At 34.6% G+C, this 22,665-nt stretch overlaps 2 protein-coding genes across 2 annotated transcripts in view; one reads left to right on the plus strand and one right to left on the minus strand.

The window, feature by feature from the left end:
• Window positions 1–22,665, plus strand: part of LOC149769932 (uncharacterized) — an 83,674-nt gene that overhangs the window by 54,359 nt on the left and 6,650 nt on the right. Inside the window, exon 6 of the mRNA XM_089949645.1 lies at window positions 374–397. Within this exon, the coding sequence (XP_089805771.1) occupies window positions 374–397 (24 nt within the window). The remainder of the gene's footprint in view (window positions 1–373; window positions 398–22,665) is intronic.
• Window positions 12,716–20,704, minus strand: LOC149769934 (uncharacterized). Its single transcript, XM_089949646.1, has 4 exons — window positions 20,422–20,704; window positions 18,162–18,282; window positions 16,208–17,023; window positions 12,716–15,503 (listed from the first exon to the last, which is right to left on the minus strand). The coding sequence occupies exons 3-4, from the start codon at window positions 16,390–16,392 to the stop codon at window positions 15,251–15,253; spliced, it is 438 nt and encodes a 145-aa protein (XP_089805772.1). The 5' UTR covers window positions 16,393–17,023; window positions 18,162–18,282; window positions 20,422–20,704; the 3' UTR covers window positions 12,716–15,250.

A 22,665-nucleotide genomic window follows, 5' to 3' on the forward strand; every position in this document is an offset into this window, starting at 1 on the left:
TGCAAGAGCAAATTTGTCGATAGTTTATTTTATTGTACATATTTGTAGCTTATGAGCGTGGCCAGATTGTATTGTTTGAAAGTAGGGACACAACGTTTAAATTAATGTTAGTTCGTGTGCTCAAAGATTTCATAGTCATGCAACAATAACTTTGTCGATGGTTTATTGTATTGCCACTCTCCTACGTTCGTACTGATAGTTTTGGGATTTTATAGCGAAATGTAAACTATGCATCATACTTTATATAATGTGGTCGCATCATACACTGGATCATCGTTTGTGAATGTGTGCATGCGTATATACTCCCTCTTTTGAGAGCAAATATTTGGGATATTTCATCTTGACTAATATCAAATTTATTCTGTTCTTTCAGGAAGAAAGAGAGAAGAAAGAAAGAGTAAGTAAAATTATAGCTGCTTTCAGTAAATAAGTACAAATCATGCATTTACTAAGTGATTTCTAAGATGACAATATTTATGAAAAGTAGTTATTAGACAAATTGTCCTCATTTTTTTGCCATTTCCAAGGAAGGATTATTTTCAAACCCTTGTCTAGTTCATATTTTTTTCTATATCGCGCATGTATTGCTTTCGACGGAAAAACAAGTAGCATCGTTTGTTCAATAAATGCGTACAAACGGACATTTTAATATACTAATAAATTATACGTTTCTCTCACGATGTGCCTATAATGATATGACAGTGTCCCACCAACTGTCCGTCCTGTTTAAGGATTGACTGTCGGGTTCATAATTTTACAAGCAATGAGATGCTAATTAATGGTTTTCTTTTTCTAAATGTATAATGTTGCTAACATTGTCTGTTTTATCCCAAACGCCAAGGTCACAGGAAGGAAAATGTAATCATGAAACTGGTTTCCTGTCAGGAATAAAATTTTAGAAATGCCGGAGACACTTTATTTTCTTATTATATTCAACAAAACGTCCCTGAAGCAACGATGAAGCCAAACATGACACATCTGCACTGTTTTTGTTGCTACGTGACCAATTAAAACATATTGGCATTTACCAAGGAGAAATGAGTTTATCTCTAGCAAAGAAGTTGTGCAGTAACATTATTCCAATGAAACTGTCGAGTTAGTATAAAGCGTTAATGATTTAAACTATACGTTATTATTCTGGAGTATGTTCAATGAGATATTAAAACACACTGTGACATACACTACTCCAATATTGACCCAGTTGTCTAATTCTGCGTTTCAATCTGGCAGGCATGCATGGGTCAAGTTATTATGTGTCAAAAAATAAATAAATAACTGTATTAAATTATCCCAGTAATTGTCAAGCGTTTCACGCATCGTTGTGCTAAATAAGAAGGTCAGCGCTATCTTGTATAAAGACTGCTTGGACAAGTGAAAGGGAGGTAATCTATGAAATTCTAACTGGTTTCCGAAAAGGGTACTCGCCTATATTAACATGTTTAGTCTTCAAACATGAAGTGTGACAGTTTATAATGATGGCTAGCACTGGGGCATCATGCCGCAGATATATAGCGTCATGACCCACCCAGTTACATTATCCTGACACCAAGCCAACCAGTCGTAACACTAAACTCCTAATGCTGAGCGCCTTGCGAAGTAGCTGCTGGTACCCTTTTTATAATTCTTTGATATGACTCGGCCGGGGCTCGAACCCGCGACCTGCCGCATACGAGGCGGACGCTCTAACCACTAGACCAACGGACTTTTCGTCAGGATTATTAAATCATTTATATCGTTTATTTCAAACAGTCACTGGCGGCCCCTAGTGGCGAAATGATCTAAAACGCTCACCGTTACGGATCACTGCCATCTCACCTCTGCATGGGCTCGCGTCTCGTGCTCGGCCAAATTGGGTATGTGAGAAAGCTTGACAGTAGCTTCTCGTGGGTTGGGGGTGGTTCTTTCCTGGGTTTCTCCTGCTTCTTCGTCTATTATTTATACTGGCCGTCATGTATAGCCTATCTTGCGCTGAAAAATGGCATTAAACCCTATAACAATAATATCAAATCAAACAGTCATTTTTTCCATCTGCTATTTTATCGAAGACCATTTTCTTGTTGTGATTCTAGATTGTGTTCCTTACAATACAAATTCTAATTTGAATAATGTATGTACAGAATCATTACTATATACAGTAACCACAGAGCGTTTTTAATTTTATTTAATCATTTCATTTGTATTTAATCATTTTTTTATTTGAGCATTGACGTCTTCAAAGTGGAATCGTTTATCCATTTGTTTATCCCTTCGGTACTAAAAACGTTTACTTTGATTTTAAACAAATGTCTATCAAATGACAGTAATACAGTTTAGCAGATATGTGGATAGTGTTTGCATTAGTGTTTTTGATTATCCTATAATGTTTGTAGCTACCATTGGACTTGGTGTCGTACTTATGTTGCATATTTTATTTAAACATCGCGTGTATAATTAACTGCTGTCATCCATCTTGAGTTCACGGCTAATATATATATGTTATGTTTATTGATTATTTCGGTGGGAAAATTACAACGAATTCTCGTTAGAATCATGCAATTGTGAATAAGCTACACCAGCCATTATATATATATATATATATATATATATATATATATATATAGAGAGAGAGAGAGAGAGAGAGAGAGAGAGAGAGAGAGAGAGGAAAACGCGACGTGCCTATGTGCACGCGACTATGGTCATACAAGTTATCACGTTTTATGCTTATCCGCTCCGATAATTATACTAATAAAATCACCATCTGGCAATGGAACTGCAGAGGAATCTTTAAAAACCTATCAGAACTGCAGAACAAACTGAATAATACGGCCGTAAACCAGACGTAATCTGCCAAAGGAAACCATCATAACACAAGAACACAAACGCCTGCCCAAACTACAAGGCTATACCCAGGGAATCTTTAAAAACAGACCAAATGGGGCAGAAATGGGGTGGACTAGCAATGTTTTTGATAGATACACTAATCTACTATGAAATAATAGAAGTACCCCCTAACCTAAACATCAATAATAGCATCGAAATAATGTCAGTAATAATAAATATAGGAATCACAAACATTCAGATAATAAATGCATACGATCCAGAGGGTACCTTCTGCCCTGCCAAGCTAATCTCACTAAGGGCAATCACTAATAACAACAACAACAATCTAATTATCAGTGGCGACTTCAACAAACACAGTGAATTATGGGGAGGTGAAAAGAAAGATCAAAGAGGGAAAATGGTTGAAAAATGGATAACTGAGAACAATCTGGTCATCTAAAATGACGGGTCGAACACTAGATTAAACCCTGAGGATGGCACTCTCTCAGCCATAGACCTAACTATAGCTACCCCAAAATTGGCTCAAATCACAAATTGGTGGGTTGATCAAGAAGATACATTAGGAAGTGACCATTTCCCAATCACAATCAATATTCAAACAAAAACTCAACACATTCCAAACGAAACCCCACCTAAATGGAGGTACCAACAGGCAGACTAGGACCAATTCCAATTATTACTAGCTAGAGTAAATCCAGATAACTTAGAAAGCCCAAATATTGACATGTATTATGATAACAACAGATACAATTATAGAAGCAGCTAACCGATGCATCCCAAAGAAAACTTTGTATCCAAAATAAAAACCCTGTACCATGGTGGACTAAACAGTGCACTATAGCACATAAAGACACAAAAGGGTCTTAAATAAATATAAAACGCACCAAAAAATTCTATCTACTTCCAGCAATATAAAGATAAAGAAAAAGCACTAAAACAAACTAAAAAAACTGCTAAAATTAATCTATGGCAAAGCTTTTGCTCTAAACTGAGTCTAAAATCAAACTCAAAACAAATATGGGACAAGATAAAAGCCATAAAAGGGAAAGCAACTACCTCAGCCCCAAAAATTAAAAATGCCATAACAAATAAAGATAAGGCAGACCTCCTAGCGAAGCATTTTTCGAACATGAGTAGCAACAATAACCACACCATAAACTTTCAAGAACACAACAAACTAATGGAGGTAACCCAACCTCAAATGTTTCAAGACCAAGGAACAAAAAAATCTCACCTAAATAGCGACATCACAGTACATGAATGGGAGATAGCCCTACGATCCAAAAACGAAATATCCCCTAGTAAGGACCAGTTAGGTTACATTATTTATTAAAAAAAACCTACCTATCAATATAACAATAGCCGTAATCAAACTCTTTAATAGGATATGGGATAAAGGCCAACTACCCACCAAATGGAAACAGGCCTTAGCAATACCAATCCCCAAGCTAGGTAAAGATCCCAACAACATAAATTTGTACCGACCCATCTCCCGTACAAACAATATTTGCAAAATAATGGAGACAATAATCGCAAATAGGTTAAAACACCACCTAGAAACCAATAACCTACTCTCCATAAATCAATGTGGCTTTCGGAAGAAACGGTCCACCACTGACCAACTTCTCAGATTGGATACAGACATCAAACTCGCTTTTGAGGCACATAGGAAATCCTATCGCAACCTCATAGCGGCTTTTCTAGGCCTAGAAAAAGCATTCGACCTAGTATGGACCAATGGACTAATGGCCAAAGTAAACCAATTTGGAATAACTGGACGCTTATTTAACTGGATGGGCGATTTCCTCACAGGCAGGAAAACTACCACAAGAATAGGCAACATCCATTCGGAAGAATTTTCACTTGAAAATGGAACACCGCAAGGCAGTGTAATAAGTCCCCATCTATTTAACCTAATGGTAAACGACCTTGATCTCAATGCAGCCTCCACAAAAATAAACTTGTCACAATTTGCAGATGATAGTGGCATATGGAGGAATGGAAATCCTGCCAATAAAACAGTAGTTAATGAAATCCAGCAGAGCCTAAACAACATAGGGAGATGGGCGGACAAATGGGGTTTCAAAATATCTCATGAAAAAACTGTGGCAATCATATTCACCCCCAAACGAAGTAACAACCTAGTCTATCCAAACTTCTATATACAAAATCAATTAATCAAATACGTAACAGTAGTAAAATTCCTAGGAATGTTCTTTGACAACCACCTCACATGGAAACAGCACATTGAACAACTCACCCAGAATTGTAACAAAGATCTCAATTTACTGAGGAACATAACAGGGACTGTCTGGGCAACCAACCAGGAAACCCTCCTCACGATATATAAAACCCTAATTAGATCAAAACTGGATTACGGTTGCCAAGCATATAACTCTGCTAAGCAACCTGTACTACAAAAAACTTGACACTATCCACAGAAAAGCCTTACTATTATGCACAGGAACACTCCCCTCAACATCATTAGAAAAACTACAAACAGTGGAGAACTACCCATTAAAATTACATAGGCAAGAACTGCTCTTCCGATACTCTATTCGATTAGATACCCACCCAGTCAACCATCCCACCAAAATAGCTATAAACAAGTGCAAAGTTGTCTTCAAACCCAAAATCATACCCTGCACACCCAGTGGCAAAGTAATCCTTGAACTAAGAGAAAAGATACCTCTAATAAAAAACAGGCAACAAACAATACAGACCAGAACAAATCACCATGGTTACAAAAACCATCAAGGATTAACATTACAAAGCTACCAAATTAGGCAATAAAGAAGGACAAGAAAACTTACTAAAACCTGCACTGGTAAACGAAATCAACCAAAAATACCCGGACATTGTTAAAATATATACCGATGGATCAAAAACAAACAAACCACCAAGAACAGCAGCAGCAATAGTCATCCCTGAATTCAATGTACAAACGGGATCCAGATTACCTGACTATTGCTCCATTTACACAACTGAATTCTGGGATATACTTGAATCACTACAATGGATCAAAGACAACCAAATACCTAAAGCAGTCATTATAAGCGATTCCCTAAGCGTTATCAAATCTATCCAAAATCGCAATACACACTATACACACTCTAGGTAACAATTCCTCGATAGAGCATGCCAATTAATCGACGATATCACCAAAGCATATTAATTAGTCGAGCTCATGTAGATACCGTCGCACATTGGAATCTCTGGCAACGAAACAGCAGACAAAGTTGCACAAACCAAACCAGGAGATCAAAACTCTATGAAGTTTAACTATAGCTCTACAGAAGCACTAAGCTTCGCACAAACATTTATAGACCAAAAATGGCAAGATTTTTGGAACTCCTCCACAAAAGGTAAAAAGCACCATGAAACCCAAAAAACCTTTGATAGGAACATACAGCTACCTAAGGGTACATATTTAGAACAGAAAACCATAAACAGGATAATAACTGGAAAACTTAACTAACAAGCAGTTTTGGAAGGTTTATAGGACCCAAACCAGCAACCATTAACTGCTTTAACTGCCATACCACCGAAGATCTACACCACGTATTCAATATATGCCCAAAATATCAACCCGCTAGGAAAATATTTATCAAAAACCAAAAAGAGATTGGATCAACACACACATACCCAGAGTTAATTATGGACTCTAATAAAAATAAACAATCAGCATATAAAAATATCAATAGATTAATAGACTCAGCAGGACTTAGGAACAGATTTAATTACTATCCCCACAAAATCCAAAGATCCAGTGACTAGCTAAATAAATTTAGAAGCTCCCACATAAAAACCCATAACAGATCATTCAATTTTATACAAATATTAATAAATAATTCACTTACGAAGCACCTATGAAAAACTAAGGAAACCGCAAAATCGGATGTCCTAGATTTCCTTAACGAACCGTGTAATCGGCTAGGACTCCGGTTTCTTGCTAAATAAAGTATAAATACCATTCAATCTCTAAAAACATTAATCAATAAATAGCTTAAAGAGTCAATATCTAAAAACTTATAAATAACATAACGTAGGAAGCACACCATAAACACCTCGACTAGTAATACCATAATAACCTTGAAAATCTCTCTTCCTACATGATTTCTACTTACAACCTCTATAAACAGCATAGCACACACACACACACACCCTTTTTAGAACATTTTGAAGAAAACAAAAACGAAAAAACAAAAACAAAAAAAACAAAAAAAAACCGCAAGAAACACCAGGCAAATGCAACAAGAAACCAGCGATGTGAAGCAACCAGGACAGTTCCCGAGCTCTCCTTCCCACTAATGACAACCAACCATTCAACTGTAAGGGACCTCTATGGACCCACAGATGGAGGCCAAATTATCAGGGTTCCTTGAATCCATAAAAGGCTGGGGGAGGTGGCACCATTCCCTTCCCCAGGAATAACTAGCAGGCTGCGGTGCAGTCAGAAAAAAGTGGCACATGCACAATTGTGAGCACGCCACTATAATTAAACTCAACAACAACAACAAATCCGATAATTATATCATTTACGTATGCGCACCACATAAAGGAAAATGAAACAATCAGCTGTGACAAAATTGTTGCAGTTGACGTTGCCTAACACTTTAGGAGAAGTGTATACAGATGGGTCTGAAAAACTTATCGTGTAAGATGAACCGTTATGAAAAGTGTAACTTTTTTATGTTTCCAGTCTTCTAATATTCAAATATCAACCGAGGGCTGGAAAACGTATTAAGTGTGCAATGTGCACTTAATTATAACAGTGTCGTCGTTGCATAATTTACAACGTATTCATTTCCCTTGATGAGAACATGAAGGACTCCTTATAAGGTTTTCTAATCAGATTATCTTTGTCTTTTAAGAATGTCCACACCAGCACATACACAATACACTTTTTTTTTTTACCCAGCACATAACACAACATTTTTTTTTGTATCATTATTTTGTGTATAGGATTAAATGATCATGGTTAGGTATTTATCGATGTGCAAATTTTGCCTAATCACTCACGAAATATATAATGTTATATGTTAACGTTGTGAGTGATTAGGTACAATTTACACATCGATAAATACCCAGCCATGATCATTTAATCCTTATAATTCCAATTTAGTCCTTTCTTTCGTCAAATCAACTTATTCCATCAATAATTCCAATTTAAGTAACGCGTACTTTCCTTTCATTCGCCGCTTCACATCGTCCTATAATACATAACCTGTACAGAATCACACGAACATATTGACTACTGTCACAGTTACGTTTATTCAGAAACTTCATACTTTGCATATCAGGCAATGGCTACCGATGGTTTCAACACATTTAGTTTATTTACAACATTCTTGTTCAGTTTTAGTTAGTCCCATCTGCTAATGCCATTTGACCATGACCGTATATAATAACAGCTGATATGGAATGAACAAGTGTGCTAGATTAAATTTCCAATCAAACCTTAAATCATAATGGATTTTATCAATGAACAACATGGAAGTATAAACAAGATGATGTTATCCCTTACTAACATAAAGGTAACTATTAAATAAATACCGGAATAACATTTTATATCATTCTCAACGGCGTTAATACTTATGAAAACCCTTTCAGTGATCTAATGTCAAATGAGATGTAACTACTGTCAGTCACGTTTATTCGGCAACTTCATACTTACCATCTTAGGCAATGGCTACCCGTGGTGTCAGCACATTTCTTTTCATATAAAAATCCCATTCCTTTTTTAATTTTAGTATGCCCTATACAGTAATAACATTTTATATCCTTTTCATCAGCGTTAATAATTAAAAAAGACCTTTTCATTTATCTAATGTGAAATTAGATGTGCGGTTGTTAAATGTAGAATTGCTCGCAAAACCGATTATATTTCTTGTTTGGTTGCATAGTGAGTGCTGGAAGGAATTAATGATTACACATCCAAAATAATTTAAATTAGCAAAACAATCAACTTTATTATATACACTTTTCAATGCTGTTAAAGTCACATTGGTGGAGATAGTAGTTTTACCATTTAAAAACTTTATTCAGTCTTTGAATAATGGTCTCATAAATATTTGTTTTTATTTTTGTGTAAGTGGTCATATCACACCATGCCACCAACACCCACCTACGTTTTTTTAAGTAAGCAAATAAACTTAAAATAAAACAAATAGCAAAATACCTTTGAAAACGCCAATGCCTCATTTTGTGTTTCGTTTAGTAGCCACAGAGTATTGATTTATTTCAATATTGTAGCTTTTACGTCCTCCTGAGATAATTTCTTGACTCTTGGTTTATATCCCTCAGCGGCCTCAAAATTGACTGTATGGCTCGGGTGACTGAGGTCATGGGGTGCTCGTGAGGGAATTTATCAATCTCTGTTGTTCTGTTTCCTTTCCAGCGTTTGTAACATCCATCGCATTATCGTCAAATCCATCTTTATCTGTTTCAATCGCTGCTGTTATTTATATTAACTCCTTGTCATCTAATTGTTCCAAAAACTCCGCAGAAATTTGCAGTGAAAAATCACCGTAATCGGCCATTTTGCGCGCCTATGTAACAGACGAACGCGAAATTGTAAACTATGCATTTCAGTCAAAGAATATTGGAACAAGTATATAAAGGGTATAATTTACATTTATTTCCTGAATAAAAAAATTAAAAGATGAAACAATTGTTTCACAATGACCTGTCTACAATGTATATTTATATTGCAAACAGTACAAAAACCGAAAGTAGTCCCAGAATTTATCGATGTGTAAAAAATTCCAGATCAGTATGACGTGACCGTTTACAGCAAATCGTATTGGAGAAAATCGGTTTCATTTATAAAATTTGGAATTATTAAGAATTAAACATTCACTGGGCAATTTTACCATTGTACTGAAATATCATTTGCCGTCCTATGAATGTGCTTGATCCACATTTGTTTTCCAAATGATATAGACATAACGGAAATAATCATTTCTGATATACTGTAGTGTAACGAGAAAGGTTCTGCAGGCATTTGTGCAATAAAAAAACTTGAATTATATAAATGAATCAAATATTGAAGAAAAAGCATTGATTTAGAAAACAGAATGACAGCTAATATCTTCGAAAAATAAGCAGCTGAACATTTTTGAAGACGTTATATTATTCTGAAATAAAACAATATTCGTTTTGTTTGTCTACTTTCCTGATCACACCTTACCGCATTCGCGGTTCGTTTTTCTTATATCAGTCCACATGACAATTAAGAGATGAGTGACTTGATAATTATATGCACAGTTTTATTGAGAATGCAGTGAAAGAAGAATAGGACACAAACTTCAGAGAGGCAGTGCATATTTGATGATGGGCTGTCTGCCGTTTAATGTTGTTGTTGTAATTAGCAGCGCAATGTACTTGTTGCCCATAAGCGAAGAAGTACTAAATCGCTGAAACATTACAGGATAAAGAAAGAACATAAAAGTTGGAATTCAAAGATTTACATACGAGACAAGCCGTAGAATAGATTAGCTAAAACGACAACATATGTGGATTACTTGTTCATGTAATGATTTACACAGTGTGACTTGCACTGTATTTCCATTGACGAATATGACCAATATGTGCATGCGTATCTACTATCTTTCTGGAGAGCAAAAATATAGCTGCTTTGAGTAAATAAGCACAAATCACGCATTACTTCCAGTTATTATATGACCTTTAAGACGAAGATGTAAATGAAAAATAATGATTCGCCAAATGCTCATCATTTCCTACACTTACCAAGGAATGATTATTGTTTCTATATCGCGCATTTATTGCTTTTGTCGGAAAATGAAGTAACGTCCTTCTTTTAGTAAATACGTTCAAATGGACACTTTTTCTGGAATAATGTATTATACCTTTGTCTTATGATGTGCGTATTATAATACAACATTGTCCGACCAGCTGTACATCCTGTTAAATTATTGACTGCCCGGCCCACTACTTTACAAACCTTGAGATGACAATTCGTTGCACTTTTTCTAAATATATACTATATTAACATTGTTTTGTTATGTCTCACATTTCACGGTCACAAAAAGGAAAATGTAATCTTGAAACTTACTTCAGTATCCGAAATACAATTTTAGAAATACTGGCAACGCTTTCTTGTCCTATTCAACAAGTTATACCGGATGCATATCTTGAGTATAATATAGTCCCGTCGTCGTTAAAATGGTAATGTCACAATGATGTCAATAGTTACATTTAATGAGGTCAATAGTTACCTTTAATGTAGTCAATAGTTACCTTTAAATTAGTCAATACTTATCTTTAAAATAATCAGTAGTTACCTTTAAAGTAGTCAATAGTTACCTTTAAGGCAGTCAATATTTAGCTTTAAGGTAGTCAATATTTACTTTTAAAGTAGTCAAATGTTACCTTTAAAGTAGTCAATAGTTACCTTTAAAGTAGTCAATAGTTACCTTTAATGTAGTCAATAGTTACCTTTCTAACAGTCAATAGTTGCCTTTAAAGTAGCCAATGGTTACGTTTACAACAATGAAAGTTGCATGAAGTATTATTCCTTATTTCTTATTGGTCTTTACTGGCAACAAAATGAGTATTTTCCACTGCAAATTTGATAACAAGCAAATCTGATTTCCATTCATCAGTGTATATCTTGTGTGTAATTTCCTGCAATAATGCTTTACATTACTCTCAATCATTTTCACCTCTGTGAGCATGGGTTTTACAACTCTACAGTCACAAACTAAGTAACATAAAAAAGGCAACAAAGAATTTAATTATCAAAGTTGTAAATGAAAATGTGAGAATCAGAAATGCACTGGTCCTCCAAGAACCACGTCCCTCTCAAGACGCACTGTCCATAATTCCTTTCAATAATTTATAACAGTTCTCAAATAATAATATAGTCCAAATAATGAGCACTTTCCATTTCTACTGAACAGTCCGAGCAAAAATGGGACCGCTCTCTTAGTCTAGTGGTTAGAGCATCTGCCTCAGATGTGGGAAGTTGGGGGTTTAAACCCATCAAAGTCATAACAAAGACTCAAACAAATGGTACTAACAGCTGCCTCGCATGGTGCTCAACATTAAGAGGCTCGAGTTATGACTGGTTGGCCTGGTATAAGGAAAATGTAACTGGGTGCAACATGATGCTACAAGTCTGCGGCATGATGCCCCAGAGCTAGACATCATTATAAACTGACACACTGCAGACTTAGCGATATGACTGAATAATCTTTAAAGCCATATTAAAAGTCCAAATCACACCCCTCCAAAATTTTTCCTCTCAAATAATATCTAAGTACAACATACAAACTGCAGACTTACTACATGAACAAAATAAGTGTGAATGTCTCAAAAGTTGAAATGAAACTGATTTTTTAATTATGTCCTTATATACACCATATATTGCATCTGTATTTCACAACAGACCCCATGAAACAGAAAACACTACTCATTTGTTTCAATTTGACCTATTCATGTGACCTAGCCAAACCAATGGGAAGTTACATACTTATTCTACAAATGTTGAAACCACATCTGAGTCCTGAGAAATTAAGCCAAAAGTCTTACTATTAAGATTACGATAATCAATTGTCAACACACAAGTTAACATTTACCTATAGATCCTATGCAACACACAAGTTAACATATACCTACAGATCCTATGCAACACACAAGTAACATATACCTATAGATCCTATGCAACATTATTCCCTTAACAGATTCAGGTCATGTAGACAAACCTAACTAAATACAATACTTATTGTAATTCAATGCATGTATAATTTATGTCATACAGCTTCATGTCTTTGAAGACATATGTTCACTACAGAATAAGATTGTGGATGTATGGGGCAGATAAGTGTAAAGTATAGAGCAAATATGCAAAGAACAAACTAAGACAATAAACTAACAGCATCATCCTTTATTATAAAATTAATTTTTCCAATAACTAAAAAATACTGGCATGCACAATGGACAGTAAAAAAAAACATTCCCATCGTGGTTATGCTACATCCATTTATCAGACATTTGCCTTTATAATGTGCTTCGAATGTAAATGATTGAACATAATGCATACATTTATCCATTTATACAATTGCCTTACAAAATATTTAATTTCAATGGCTTGTATCAATTAAACAACAAGAGACTGTCATATTTATGGATATTTATGTTACAATGTAAAATGTTGCAGACATACGCACTTTTCAAAGTAAAAAAATGGTAGGCTGTCTGTTACCAAGATAATACAATCTGACAGCAATAAACTGGATTTTCTTAATAATACAATCTGACATCAATCAACTGGATTTTCTTAATACTAAAATCTGACAACAATAAACTGGATTTTCTTAATAATACAATATGACAGCAATAAACTGGATTTTCTTAATACTAAAATCTGACAGCAATAAACTGGATTTTCTTAATACCAAAATCTGACATCAATAAACTGGATTTTCTTAATGCTAAAACATGATAGAAATAAACTGGATTTTCTTAATACCAAAATCTGACAGAAATAAACTGGATTATCTTAATACCAAAATCTGACAAAAATAAACAGGACTTTCTTTACTGATGCAATAAATGATCTTTTTCAATGATCCCCCAAAAAATTGTAGAAAATATGAATGGCCATCTAGTTCTTTCCCACTGACAGAACACTCAATGTTTCATATCACAGTAAAAACTTTGTTGTGATGTCTCTAGCATTTTTTGGTTAAAACCTTTATCAAAATATAAATACCTTTGAAATCAATAGTTGTCTAAAATAAAATAAGTGCAAAACTGTACTGTAGAAGAATCACACAATAACATGAATTGGTCACTTGATCAGCTACATCTATTATTAATTATTTGACCCAAGTACAAACTGACACTATTTTTTTCTTAAGGTTTATTTAATTTACATTTCATCTATAATGAGCTAATTTTTAACCAAACAATTATTCAACACCAACTCTATTTCTGATTTAAACCATACAAATGTTGACTACTTTGTTCATATAAACATACTCTTATCTCTCCTGCATCCCTACCTCATGATTTGAATGTCTATTGCCAAAACTGAGGACAACTCTTGTGAAAATTATGTTAACACAATAATGAGTCATATCATCTGATGATCAGCACTGTACATACATAGTTTTACAACAGTCCAATAAAAAGTGCAATAATAGCTGCATTAAAAATTGTGACATACACTGCATCAAGCCATAAGTAAACAAGGGCAATAACTCTTCCATACATTAAGGAAGCACAGAGATTTGTCAATATGTGCATTTATGAATGATGACTATATAATATAGACTATGTTTAACTGCAGTCAATAAAATAGCAAGATAACTTGCATTCACAATGAAATTTTGTCTGGCACTATTTTCAGCAGTAGCACAAAAGGAACAGGACCTCCAAAAACAACGAGGAGTAGAGTGATTTGTTGACATGGTTGTCTTCCAATCATGATCATAATAGTTACCAATTTTCAGGGCAATCTATGAAAAACTCTAGGAATAGTTGCATTAATGACAATGTGTTGGATGGATGGAAATGAGTATTAATATATAGAGAGAGAGATAACACAATTAACATAAAACACTCTTTATTCACATAAATCAAACTATCTGTGTTATATACAACAGGAATGCACCCATCCCACAACCTTAGCTAAATGACTTCCCAAAAACTAAACAGTTCAACATAATGGCTTGAATAGATGATCATCTTATGTACATTAATGTCTAAGATGTTTAATTTTTATTCAGCATTTAGTGTTTTTATGTATGATCATTTTAACAAGGGTTTCATTAATGAAATTAAGTTTTAAAAAAGTAAAAATTGTTAAAATATATGAAGAAAAAATGTTACCACTTTGTCATTCATTACTCATGCTAACAGGCTTCAGAGGATCAAGAGAAAGAGAGAGAGAGAAACAAATTATGATGCATCACCTACTGTGAGCAACAAGTCCAGGGGTCAGTTTCATATCACAAACTGTCAGTGCACCCTAAAGTGAAAAAATTACCCATAAACCCTAAAGTGAAAAAATACCCATAAACCCTAAAGTGAAAACAAAATCCATGCACCCTGAAGTGAAAAAAATACCCATGTCATGATTGTTAAATTGGGTCAGAGATATATATAATGCTTAAACAAGGTGCAACAATCATAAAAATAATTATTGTACGCAAATCCAAAAGCAAGCAAGCAAAACATGTGTGAGCTAAACATTAGTCACATAGATGAAAATACACAAGGAGTTATCATGGGTGCATCAAGTTCAAGCTCATTTCACTTTCTTCATGCACTGTTTAATATACAGCATGATTCTGTGAGGGAAAATCCCCCCCCCCCAATGTTCAGGAGGCCTCTGTTTGACACTGTCTTCATCATCCCTCTGAATGCTTTTGGCTATTATCTACTTCATTCTTTTGGGACTTCAGGAGCTTATTTGGCCTGTTTGATGCTCCTGGTTCTTTTTAACAGAAGCCTCTTGCATCTTGTTGAACATATCAATATATTTTTGGTCCAATATCTTCTTCACTTTGGATTCCCATGAAGAATGCCCACCATCTGCCCCTTCCTCGTCTGAACTCATGCAGCTGATCTCAAGCACCTTCCTTACTGTTGCCATTTTTCCAGAACTCCATAATTCTTTCTTTTCCAAAGCAGAGTCTTCTTTTAGATTTCTGCTGCATGATAAATAAAAGGGAAAAGGTTAAATAAACACACAAACACCCCCACCTAAACATACTATAACACTAGTCATGGAAGCCATGAAATTGTACTCAATAACAAGTGAGTTTCCTTTCGGATTCACTGTACTAATTCAGCGCTCATATGGAAACACCATGATATTCAAAATTTAATAACTTAACATTTCTGGGTGCTGCTGATCAGACTGATATTTATCCATGTACAACTATCCTTGGTGCAAGCTTCTATGTGGAGATCATATGAGCCACTGCATCTTTTTGTCTACATGTGCATAAAACACATGTTATCCATTCTGCACCAAATGATTCAGTTGTTACTTTCCTTACTGAGTGCTCCTAAGTCAGATCTGTAAAAATACTAAACTTTCATCAATATAACTGTGTCTACATCTTTTTAAAATTACAGATAGGATAAGCTCTCAAAACTATTTTTACTAAAATTTTACTTTTCATTATTAACCAATTATGGACCACCAAACTCGTATATACTATACTTTATGTTAATTCACCCATTTTAAGACTGGTTCACAGTTCTTTCTTATAAAAAGTACCACATGTCCTTTATGCATAATACTTATAGACTACGAAATATGAATGTGTTACACTGGGGGGGGGGAGTGTTGGCAGTCTGTAAACAATGGTTGCCATTTTCCCCCTCTAAATATCCTAGCCCCACTAACCTCAGTGGAAAAAGCTGTCTGATAATGCCTTCACATCTCCTTGTCATTAGAATATGCAGTACTGTATCTGTATGGGTGGATATTACACTGATAATGCCTTCACATCTCCTTGTCATTAGAATATGCAGTACTGTATCTGTATGGGTGGATATTACACTGATAATGCCTTCACATCTCCTTGTCATTAGAATATGCAATACCGGATCTGTATGGGTGGATGTTACACAGATAATGCCTTCACAGTCTCCTTATCACTAGAATTCGTAATAATGGATCTGTCTGTGTGGATATATAACAGATAATGCCTTCACAGTCACTGTGTCACTAGAATAGGCAATAGTGGTTCTGTGTGGATATTCCACAGATAATCCTTCAGTCTCGTTGTCACTAGAATAGGCAATAATGGATATGTCTGTGCGGATATTCCACACATAATGCCTTCAATTTTTCATTGTCACTAGAATAGGCAGTACTGGATATGTCTGTGTGGATGTTCCACAGATAATGCCTTCATGGTCTCCTTGTCACCAGAATAAGCAATACTGGATTTGTCTGTGTGGATATTCCACAGGTAATGCATTCACAGTCTCCTTGTCACCAGAATAAACAATATTGGATTTTTCTGTGTGGATATTCCACAGATAATGCCTTCATGGTCTCCTTGTTAGTAGAATAGGCAATATTGGATCTGTCTGTGTGGATATTCCACATATAATGCCATCACAGTCTCCTTGTCACTAATTGCGACATTGCCCTTGCTTGTTGTAAATCCAAACCGCTCTTTTACTCTTGCATACCGGAGTTTGTACGTTGCACCTGAAAAATATGTACTGGTATATTCAATAAATGACTACTGTAGAATACAACCTAACTTATGTACTTCATATATGGTGTTGTACTCACTATACAGTGTTGTACTCACAATATGGTATTGCACTCACTATATGGTGTTGTACTTACTATACAGTTTTGTACTCACTATATGGTGTTGTACTCACTATATGGTGCAGTACTCACTATATGGTGTTGATAACTGTTGCAGTATGTTTGTTTGTGTCCTAATAGTAATACAGTATTGAACAAAATGAGTCATTAATGTGAAAACATGTAAATGCTTTTACTAATTATAAAGTCAATGGACACTATTAAAACATAAATATGCACATATTTAAGCCAACACTATACTCTATATTGTTAGAAAAAGTCCCCAATATAGAATTTTATGAGATTAAGTATCTGTAATACCACTGGCATGAATGGTCTATAGTCAGTGATGGTTGATTTATAGTTAAGACTCCACAGCCAGTAAACAACTATCATTATTATTAAGTAGTACTGTATGAATTTGCAGTATCTGGAAAAAATACATGTAGTTGAAACCCATGAATCTCCAAAACAGTACATTAAACTAGAGATATATTCCAATGACATGAATGCATCAAGTTTTGCTTTTATTTAACTCTGCATGTTTCAAATATTTAGCAGCTGAAAGTGCATGACCCCTTGTCTAGTGAACCTGACCTTGATCATACATCTACTACCAATATAAAAATAACGATTCATTTAAAAATCTAATGGGGTTGGGTAGCTAAGGAGGAAAACAAATCTTTACCCTGTCTAGTGACCATGATGCTACTACAATCAAGGTACTAACAACCATAAATACATGTCAAGAATAACCCCACCATCCACCCCTGCCAATCAATATGTCTATTGTCTATTTGTCTGCATATCCACCTAACCATACAAACTGGGTCAGATTTTTAAACCAAGTTTAAAAGAGCTATCATATTTAGCATATATATATATATACTAATTATACACTGTATTAAGCCATGGTGCTGGGGAAACTTACAAAATACAAAAGTCAGAATATGATGCCAGAGTCACCATTGGGAGAATGGAGAAAATAGTTGCTGTGGGAATGTGAATGACAACAAAAATGTCGAGTCACCTGAATTTTTCCTCTTTTTAACTGCAATCATAGGTACCCCATGCTTCATTTGTACACAGTCATTCATTGCCAATTTTTCAAAATATGTCAAACATCTAAAAATCCTTCTTTGGTCTGGAAACTGAAATTATAATAATAATAATAATAATAAAAAGAATAAAAACAACAATAATAATAATAATATAATAATAATATTTTGATGTAAATAAAACAATAATAATAATAATAATAATAAAATTATTATTATTTAATGTTGGTATAAAAAATAAATATATAAATCCTACATTGATCTGGAAACTGAAAAACTACTACTACTAATACTACTATTACTAATAATAATAATAATAATAATAATTATAATAATAATAACAACAATAATAATAATATGTTGGTGTAAAATACAATCCTAATAATATAATAATAACTTGGTGTAAATGAAAAAATAATAATAAAAATACTAATTATTATTATCATTATTATTATATGTTGTGTAAATAATAACAATAATGATAATAATAATAATAATAACAATAATATGTTGCCATAAACAAACAACAACAAACAAAACAATTCCCCCTGTGCTGTTGCTATTTTTAAAAACATAGTTAATAGCTGGAAATGTGATAAGTCTCAAAATTGGTACCCTGGGGTTACACCAAGAGGGTGATTTTAAATTATGTCATTTAAATATTTGTCCTTATACATATATATATATATATATATATATATATATATATATATATATATATATATATATATATATATATATATATTGTGGGAATTTTTAATCATCAACACAACTGACATCCCTGGCAGCATGATCTGAGGTACACAATGTATTCCTATAAATGTCCCATCATGTCCCGAACTGCTGTTACAGAGGGGTAGCCCTTCCCACCTTCAATACCCTGAAATATGACCAAGTGACCAATGTGAAATCCCATAAGTTATATTAAATAGCCAGCTTTGGTGAAGGCATAAACCAAATTTCAGACTTGAATATGCAACAGTTTACAAAATATTTTAGACTTTTGAACAACCCCTCCAACCCTTAATTTCTTCTATTATGGCAGGTCTCACTAGAACAAACAAGATTTAGAAAAAATAATAGATACACACACATACATGCATACATACATACATACATACATACATACATACATATTGGGGGAAAGGGTCACATTTCCTATCATGATCTGCAAGTGAGAATTATGTTATTTCTGCCCAGATTTTTTCAAGCAGATAATGATAGTTTGATGGAGGAAGATTGTACATATTTTCAAGTGAAATAGGCTCTGTATCTTACTCATTGTTTTCTTGTTTTAAAAGAAAATAAAGCAGAATCTCCTGGAATTGTTCATAGATAAGTACATATACAAATCATATTTGGTTGAAAATATACTTAGCAACATGACACTGATATGTGACATCAACCTGTATTCCATTTTATGCAATCTGTGTAACTAAGAACATTATATAGTGAATTATCACAACTAGACCCTAAGAACATAATACTTATTTTAAATTTAATTGTAACTATAGAACTCAAATATTTTCATGTATCAATCTGATTATCCTACTGATCTCCAGACTCCATGTTGTTACTGACTCTAGTTTTATTCCTGACAAAAATTATAAATTATGGCAACGAAAGAGACACTTAATTAATCCTGTTCTTGGCCTTTTTCTGTCAGTTTGAGAGATTTTACACATTACTTCAAATATTTATCTTAATGTATGTAAAAAAATACCCATTTCCAATACACTGTATTTGGATTCTTGTTCTGGGCTCTTTCCAGTAGATGATAACTAACATTTTTTATATGGTTTGTGTAAGAAAACTTGCTCAACGATCCCTTCCCTGCAAATATGCATTAATACATTATTCCTGGGTAACTTTTATGGCATGAGGTATAACATAATGTGTTTTTTACTTCATGGTCATTAGTTCCTCTCCCAATTCCTTAAGAGGACAAGACCCAAAAGTACAGGTCCAAAGTAAGAACTATCGTGAAATGAAAATGCTTCATTTTCTCCTTCATTATAACAGCAAAGTTACATGCAAGTGGTACCATTTATACACGTCAAGATTTTCAACCTGTGCCAAGGTGCATCCCTGCATCATAACTGCAAAGTTATATGCAAGCAATATAAAACTATACACGTCAAGCTTTTCACCCTGTGGCTAGGTGCATTCTTTCTCTATAACTGCAAAGTTATATGCAGGTCATATAAACTATTATATGTCAAAACTGCCAACCTGTGCCAAATACAGGACAAATGATCCTCATTTGTCATATCCAGTAGAAAATCACGCTACCTGGTCTCCATGATCCGCCATTTTGTTATGTCACATGACAATAATGTTTTTATAGGAGCCACCTGACCATTGTAATAACATTAGTGGACAGTCAGGGTACCAGCCTAGTACATTTATGAATAACCATGTCTTGATCGGAACTGCACTCGGCCATTTACGACAGGTCGTAGGAGGCTTCGAAAGTTGTATCTTCAAACATCAGCTTTCGTTGTTACATAGGTAGCGCACGAATAGAGAGAAGTGTCTCTCCGTGTTGGATTATATATTAGATGAATGAACTGTAAATAAATCGCAAGCAACGAAACGTGTACATTTACATCCTTCATTGCGCACACACATAACACACGTTTTCTTTCAAAATATGTAAAGGTGCGTCAAATCTAAACTTTTTATAATGATCCATATGCCATCATTCCTGTTCGCATACTTTAACATAAATTATAATTCGTGCAGATTAGATATAAAATAAAATATACCCTAAATAATGTATGACGTGATGCGATGTGATGTGATTTGGATTTTTAACTTAGCTTTAAAAAAAAATTCAGCCATATCGCTACGATGTCTGCAATGTGGCAGTTTATAGTTATGTCTAGCACTTGGGCATCATGCTGCAGACATGTATCATGATGTCCCATCCAGTCACATTATCCTGACACAATGCGGGAGGTCCTGTGTTCCATCCCCGGCCGAGTCATACCAAAGACTTACAAAAATGGTACTAAAAGTTGCATCGCGCTTGGCGCTCAGCATTAAGAGGTTAGTGTTAGGACTGGTCGGCCTGGTGTCAGGATAGTGTGACTGGGTGGGACATCATGCCACAAGTCTGATACAGACATCGTAGTGATATGACTGAAATATTGTTAAAGCTACGTTAAAAGTCCAAATCACACACAACACACACATGTATGGTTGTATGTATGTATGTATGTATGTATGTATGTATTTGTCGACCTTTCCGGTGGCATAAGTGGTTAGAACGTCCGCTCGGAAGATCTCGGGTTCGAACCCCGTCCGAGTCATACCAAAGACTAATACAGATGTTACTAGCAGCTGCATGACTGCGTTGAGCATTAAGTGGTTACGGTTAGGTCGGCCTGGTTTCAGGTGGTACATGATGATATATGTCTGCGGCATAAAGTCCCAGTGCTGAACATTAGTATGAACTGCCACATTGCAGTCATCGTAGCGTTATGAGTGAAAAATTGTTAAATGTACGTTACAAATTTAAGTCACAAACATATAGACACAGACACAAACACACACACATCTTATTATTCAACCAGTAACCAACCTAGAAAGGTAATGTCCCTTGCAAAACTATTTTGATTGCACACTATGTGACCGACTTGGATACAATATAGGACAGAGTGTTGAGCTGAAAAATTCCATAGGAGTTCGTATTCGTATCGTTGCTTGCAGTTTACCTGTCATACGTGTACTATATTGCTTGTAAACTCTTAAGACGGTAATTATACTGAAAACACGAAGAGGCAGACCTATCTAAATTCGTTTCTTAGGTTTATGTTTGCATTGTATTAAATTATATTGGAATAATAGGCTAATATAAAATTTAAGTGAGATCGAGCATGCGCTTGGCTAAAAACCTATATTACCATATTTATATTGGTTAAACGTTAGTTCAACGCGTTAATACTTTAAACTACATGTAATTACTTTGGAGTATGTTCAACGAGATATTAGAGCACACTGTGACAGAAACTACTCCAATATTGACCCATTTGTCTAATTCTGTATTTCAATCTGGATGCAATATTTTGGTAAAATTTACTATTTGTCAAATAAACAAAATGACTGTATTAAATGATCCCAGCAATTATCAAGGCGTTCCAAGCATCCTTGTGCTAAAAAAGAACGTCGGTGCTATCTTGAATAAAATGACTGACAACATGGCCCGTGGAAAGGGAGATAATCTATGAAGCGCAATCTGGTTTCCGAAATGGGTGCTCGCCCATATTAACCTGTTTTAAGTCTTCAAACGTTGGTATATACATATTTAAGCAATCCTGTTAGCAGATTATTTTGTCTTCTACTTATTTTTACAAGCCGTTTGATTCGATAGATCACTCATAGTGTTATGAATGTGTAGAGAAGTAGCATATTGAAGTCAAAATGTATAATAATCGTCTTTATGTACATGTCTACGTTGATAGGCATTATACA

Source organism: Sinohyriopsis cumingii, unplaced genomic scaffold, assembly GCF_028554795.1.
Source record: "Sinohyriopsis cumingii isolate HCF-2022 unplaced genomic scaffold, ASM2855479v2 utg003002l, whole genome shotgun sequence".
NCBI lineage: Eukaryota > Metazoa > Mollusca > Bivalvia > Unionida > Unionidae > Sinohyriopsis > Sinohyriopsis cumingii.